We start from the raw sequence: 6,863 nt of genomic DNA on the forward strand, positions 1-6,863 counted from the left end.
TCTGAGCATCAGAAAAAATGTCCTTCAATGTGAGTTATATTGTCCTTTACTTAGTTTCATCTTGGTAGTGCTGGTTACACCTCTTTGGACCACCCTACACAATTCCTCTCCCTTTAATCCTTCTACCCATTTAGCATATGTCTCTGTAGCAGTAATCTGGTAAAATGTGTACATATTTTGTTCTTTTAATTGTCCTCTTAAATTGGGCCTCTAGCCTCTTAGCAATTTTGATGCACTTCTCTGAACTTCATCCAAATTGCTGACATCTTTCTAGTATTGAAGTGCCCAGAATATGATGCAGAAGTCAAGGTACAGTCTCACCAGTGTTTTATAGAGATGAACTATCACTGCCTTAGTCTGTGATTCAATATCCAGCTCAACATCACGCTGGTCTTTTTTGGCTGCCATATCACATTGCAAGCTCAAATCTAATTTGCTGTCCTCTTACTGCTTTCCCTACACAATAGGGTCCGTCCTGGTTCAGCACTGCAAAATAAATGTGGTCTGTGCTTTAAAGGCATAAGACTAAATTAGAACAAACTTTTGATTATAAACACCTTTGTTACTTTAAACTTTTATGTTGCAAAGCTGTGTGATGGTTTGATTTAAGAAATATTTTATTGATATTGAGAGTAACACAATAAAGACAATGTAAAGAAGAAATTATGTAATACATTTCTTCCATTCCACAATTCCTCCCTGAGTACAGTTTGAAAGTACCATATACACTTTCTTCCATAACATCTCAGCTTTTGTTAAGGAATATGATGAAGCAGTGTAAATATTTATAGGCAATAGCTTGTTTTATTTCATGGAGAGTGAAGTACATATGTAATAAAAATCTTATTATATGCAAGCAATAGTATTCTGTTTGCACTTTACAGATGCTTTATATTCATGAATAGAAATACATCCTTTTATATATGAATCTGTGTGGTTCGATGGGATTATTTGAAGGGCTGGTTAAATCAGCAGGTACAAATCTGGACATCTGGAATTATTGCACTTTCACCAAATATGTTATCTGGAGCCCTACCAGTCCAGCTGCATCAAAAGATTCATTCCATGTATTTCCTTCCCCAGTGCTGTGGTTTGCACAGCAAGCTGATTTTCCTTAAAACAGAGAAAACAAGAGAGCACTCTGTTTTCCAGTCTGGCTTTGCACCTTTCTACTCCACGCTGGTTAGCATGCAGCAACAAAACTGTGGTACACTGTAGTACAGTCGGTGGTTTACTTGTTGTCGTGGAAGGACAATTTGTACTTAAAGCAGTGATTAGATGGATTCTTTCCTTCTTGAATGCTTCAGTTTTTGATGACTACTAGCTTCATCAGTATAATTATAATTAGCACTCTTCATCTTCCTTTGATGGTACCAGCTGGACAGATTGGTCCTCTTACTGCACAGATTGGCGGCAGGGTTGCCTATGCGAAGCTGGGTGACAGGCACCATGAAATAACAGATGGTAAATTTAGGGCTTGTTGGCAATCAGCAGGTTTTTGCTAATGACTTAATTAACTATGCAAATTGTCAAATCAGCGTGAACATTGTTTTTATCAAAAACTTTACCTAAATTAATTACCATAATTAAGTAGCAGAATGTCAAGTATATTGGATGTGCAAAAGGGCTTCGCTGGCTAGGGATAAGAGTTACCGTCTTTGCACTGTGTTCCTTTTTTCAACAGCCTGAGTGTGAGAAGTTCTGTGTCATGTACTAGATTTAATGCATGAATGTTACAAAACTGCAACTCATTTGCATCCTGAGCAGCCTTTGTAAACAAAATAATTTATGGCCTGGAAATTAAAATAATTTATAGAGGATAAAAATACCAAGTAGAAGGTTAAACCAATCATTTCAAACTTTCGACCACTTTTGTAGTCGGATTATTTTTTAAATGTATATTTCATTCTTCTTGCTATTTTTATCTATTTTTGGGGTTTTGAGACCCAGTGCCTTGAATATACAAATCAATGAGGATTTTACAGTGTTTTATTTTATAAATTAAAAATCAAGTGCAAGTTTGCATCATGGCTCTAACCATATAGGAGCGTCTGATTCCATTGTGTGAATGTCACAAAATTAACAGATTCAGATCCTCTAATATGGCTATTTTAAGTTGGTTTTTTCTCTCTCAAGGTTTCCATATAACAAATGTTGGGTGCTGTTCACAGGATGTGATGGTGGTAGGAGAACCAACACTGATGGGAGGAGAATTTGGGGATGAAGACGAAAGGCTTATCACTAGACTAGAGAACACACAGTATGATGCAGCAAATGGCATGGATGATGAAGAAGACTTCAACAATTCACCTGCGCTGGGAAATAACAGCCCATGGAACAACAAACCTCCTGCTAACCAGGAGACCAAATCTGAAAATCCCACGCCACAAGCTTCCCAATAGGGTATTCTGCAGCATTATCCACTGTTATGTATGTCAGTGGATTATAATTACTATTTTACACCATTCTTAAAAAAAAAAAACTTTCCAGATACAGTATCTATTTCTAAACTACAGCTATTTGATTTTTTTTAATTAGAGAAAAATCATATATAAGCTTTCATGTACCTTTCTTGGAAGCTTTCACACATGACACGATACTGGCACTGAACTCAATTAAAATAATTGAAAATTAAATAGCACCTGGTGGCAAATTTCAAACAAAGCATTTTGTTGGAGGGGTCTTTTTTCCTCATCAAACAAAGGCCATATTTAACAAGTCTTCAGTGCTCAGGATCTCGTTAACATAACTATGGAAAACTTTTTTAAAATTGTAAAATATTTTCTGCTTTTCAACTTGCACCTACAATTTCTTGTTTCAGATAAATCAGCTTTTTAAAAGTAATTTAAAGCAACCTTAGTTCTTTCTTTAACTCTTCTTTCATTGGTTAACCATTTAAAGGATCCAGCATTTTTAATTTATATTGTAGCTGATGCCAATAGTCCTTCTGTCATTTATCAAAGTGCTGAAACAAGAAATGTCTTTTTTTTTCATCAAAGACATGCAAAATATTTTTATGTGGAGAAAGATGCCCTGTCCTATGAGAGTTTATGCTTTGTAAAATTGCTGTTGATCCAGATATTTTAAAGCCATGTAATCCATTAATTTTGTGGGCAGCTTAATAAATCTAAAACTTTTGTGTTTATTATTGTATCTGAGTTGGCTTTGTTGTTATTTCTTTTCATAGTATATTTCTTGTATCATATTTTTGTAAAGCCCTGGAGCCCTCAAACCAGTTAATTTTTTATTATTATTCTGGTGTATTTATGTGAAACTTTATAAAAGAAACTAATTTTTTTCATTTCCATATTAATATGTTCAATTCATCATGTAAAGACACAGTGAGTCAGTGTGTTATATAATACAACTGTATTTTATGTATGCTTTGCCAATAAGTGTGCCAATAAACTGTGTTAATAAATGTGCTCTTACATAGTACTTTTATAGTTCCTTACAGACAAGAAACATACCAACTTTGACTGATCACATAACAGAAATGATAGGTGCAGTTGATCTGAATTCCTTTGTTGATTTCTTTTCTTGAGATCAGTGTTTCACCTACCATCATCATCATCATCAACTGTTTCTAGCACAAAGGGAAGGCTGTATTTAAAGGTATATAACAGTCACATTTTAATTGGTTTATATCTTCTCTCATTAAGTGTTTGTGTCAGTGAGGGCCCAATAGCAGTGGCTAGCACCAAGCCCAAAGAAGTATAATATAGCAGGAATAGTACTGAACTACCTAGGCTGAAGCACCCCAGCATTGAGCTACATACCTCTGATCTTCTGGTCCAGGGAGTCAGTTGAGCAGAGGCAGCCCACTCTACTGAATTCCATGTGACAGAGTTCCATAGACTATTGACAAAAGGATTGGAAGTTATCGTTTCTTCTTCTTTTGCTATCAAATACAGTATTCAAAAATTCCAGTTTGCAAGCTTAACAGGAACCTACAGCGTTTTAAATAGCACTGAACAACTTGATGCACATGATACCAGAGCAATCCATTCTGGGACATTGTAACAAAATTCGTTTCAGACAGAACAGGAATTGCTGAGAATGTCAGAAGAGTACTGTGCACTCCATTAAAAAGTGTAATCCTGCAGGGAAAGTACTGCACAAGATTCTCAAGGGCAATGTACTTCATAATACTTTTTTTTAGTGCATAGAAGATCCCACGATATCTCCTAGGCACACCACTTTTGAATGTCTGCTACTGTAGTAGCCGCATCACTAACACTGCACCAGTTTAGTGAGAGATCCCACAACTTAAGCAATATGTGAAGTTAAAGGGGCAAATAAAATAATGCAGCAGTTCCTGATTCCTGATTTGGACTGATTGATGAAAGACTGCAAACTGTTAAAGCTGATAAAAGAAATATATTCTAAACAATTGGCCCCTCATGAAAGTTACTGTAACTGAGCTCTTAAGCTAAACATGGCAAGCTGAATAAAGTGTGATTGTTGGAATCTTTGGTACTCAAGAGATCCTGAAACACAGCAGTATTGGGATAAACAGCAAAAAAAATAAAAAATGAAAGTAATTTCTACACTGTAAGCCAGATCATTAATAGATTTAAATTAATGCCAGTGAGGCTATGCCATTTTACACCAGACAAGGATCTGGTCCTCACGGCTCATGTGATTTTATGCCCCGGTAAATCAGTTATTCAATAATGAAATTTCAGATTAAAAAAGAGAAAAGTTTGCAAGTGTTTTCTCATTCTAAAAAGTTTAAGGCTTGCTCCTATCTGTGTAGTTATTGTGTTTCTTTCTTGGTAACCTTTTCATTTTGGAATTTTTCATTAACAACACTTTTTTTTTTTAAACCCAGAGAGATACAGATTTTAGCCATGCTACCGAGTCAGCCATCAAAATAAACATTATCTAATACAAAAAAGGTCAAAACTGAGGATTTTACTAACCTGTGGTGACGTGTATGTTTTTATTGTGGAGTTAGACTGTCAGAAGTTTGGAAAACAATCTTTCTAGGACAGTGACAGATTTGCAGATTGCAGTGTTGCCAACTCTCATGATTTTATCATGAGTCTTGTTAATAGTGGATGTTTTACTTAAAGCCCGAGATCCTGGAGACAAGTGATTAAGTGAGAATCTCAACTTACATTTTAAAAAAGTATATTGTTGTAGAGAAAAGTTTGAAAATATGGCCCAAGTGCACCGTAAAGGCACTACTACTTTGGCTGCATCTGTAGCTGCCCCTACTACTGGCTGGAGTGTCTGCCAGGGAACATTTTTTAAAGGAGTGATTTTGAAACCTTTTGAATTCTGAAAATACAATAAAATGAGTGCTAAAAGTAACTAGAAAATTAAAGTTTGTCCTCATTTGAATAAGTTTATGTTCAACTCCTTTGTGTGAATTTTCAGGTATAATTAAGAGATTTAAACCCCACTTTAAAGTTCCAATTCAGGAAAGCATCCCTATTCAGCAAATAAGCCCACAGTTAACTGCTTTGCTGAACACAGATGGATTTAAGTATGGCCTTTTGTATCTTATTGAATAGGAACATGAAGACCTAATTCAAAATCTATTGTAGTTAATGGAAAACCTCCCATTAAGTTAATGGACTTTGGATCAGGCCTTACATGCAAAACCTTACCAGTGCAACCTTAACTAGGGAGCTGCTGCCTTCATAATACTATTTATGTTAAAAATACAGTTTCTCTCACCACAAAACCTTTGCTAGCCTGAGCTAAGGGGACTCGTACATTGGCTCAGTGTTTCAGTAACTAGTACAGTAGGAACGATCTTATGTCAGTAACCTCCTCTCCCTATGATAATTTAATTATATGCACTGTGCATCTCTTGGAAAGTTACACAACTGCCTCTGGGTAAAGAATAGTTCCCTCTGTGATCTCCACGATGTTACGGGGTACTTGTGCACTGTGTGTTTTTCTCAGATCCCAGCTCTCGTTACAGAAGTGTATAGATATCTGATGTATTACATGTAATATAATGTAGGAAAGCCTGGATTGAGTATGGCTGCAGAGATAGCGGAGTTGCTCCATCATAGCACATTCAGCATGTCGAGACAGTGGGTCTATCAATCAATGACTTTATCAGCAATTATTTTTTCCATGTAAATAATTAAATGCACGCTGTATTCCATTAAGGGATTACTGGCTCCTATATAGCCGCAGAAACATTACAATTACACACTGTAATTCTAATGTTCTAAAACCCTAATCATTTGTATTATATTTCCATAAGAACACTTAAAAGGCCTTCCTTATTATTAATCTTTTAAGACTGATGCTACCATTTTAATTCATAAAAAATGTATAATGTGATATCACTCTTGTCATTACAGTAAATAAACAGGAGAACATTTGAAAAATGGAAAACAGACTCCTTGGAATGTCCTTCTTGAACTAGACTAGTGCCCCAAACAACCTCAAAACCCTCCCAACAAGGTAACAGTCCAAAAATGATAGGTTGAATGGCAGACGGAGATAGATAGGTGAATAGGTAAAATTAGCTAGCTATGAAAGAAAACTTTCACATGATTTGGACCAATTAAATTATGCAATACCTAGTTATGTAAACATGATCTTTTTATTACCCCCACCTCCCTCATCTAATTTGTTAAACTCACTCTTTGGATCTTGTTTCAGATTAGCTGGTTTACTCTTCAAGACTGATCTAGCATCGTAGAAATGTAGGGCTGGAAAGGCCGCTAACAAGTCAAAGGCCAGCCCCCTGCGCTGAGGGTGGATCAAGTAAATCTAGATCATCCGTGGTGTTTCTCCAGCCTGTTCCAAACCTCCAATGGTGGGGATTCCCCAGTCTCCCTTGGAAGCCTACTCCAGAGCTTTATTGCGCTTATAGTTAGAAAGTTTTTTCT

At 36.1% G+C, this 6,863-nt stretch overlaps 1 protein-coding gene across 10 annotated transcripts in view; it reads left to right on the forward strand.

The window, feature by feature from the left end:
- Positions 1-4,611, forward strand: part of LDB2 (LIM domain binding 2) — a 283,223-nt gene extending 278,612 nt beyond the window's left edge. For 3 of the 10 annotated variants that reach the window (XM_074951641.1, XM_074951643.1, XM_074951639.1), the window contains exon 9: positions 2,172-2,307. Coding sequence is in view for 6 of the 10 variants with exons in the window: in XM_074951638.1 (XP_074807739.1) it covers positions 2,172-2,402 (231 nt within the window). In the remaining 4 variants the exon portion in view is untranslated. Of the gene's footprint in view, positions 1-2,136 lie in introns of all 10 variants that reach the window. The other 7 variants (XM_074951640.1, XM_074951644.1, XM_074951638.1 and 4 more) reach the window with 6 other exon arrangements.
- The last annotated feature ends 2,252 nt before the right edge of the window (positions 4,612-6,863 follow it).

This window comes from Natator depressus, chromosome 4 (genome assembly GCF_965152275.1).
Source record: "Natator depressus isolate rNatDep1 chromosome 4, rNatDep2.hap1, whole genome shotgun sequence".
NCBI classification, from domain to species: Eukaryota; Metazoa; Chordata; order Testudines; family Cheloniidae; genus Natator; species Natator depressus.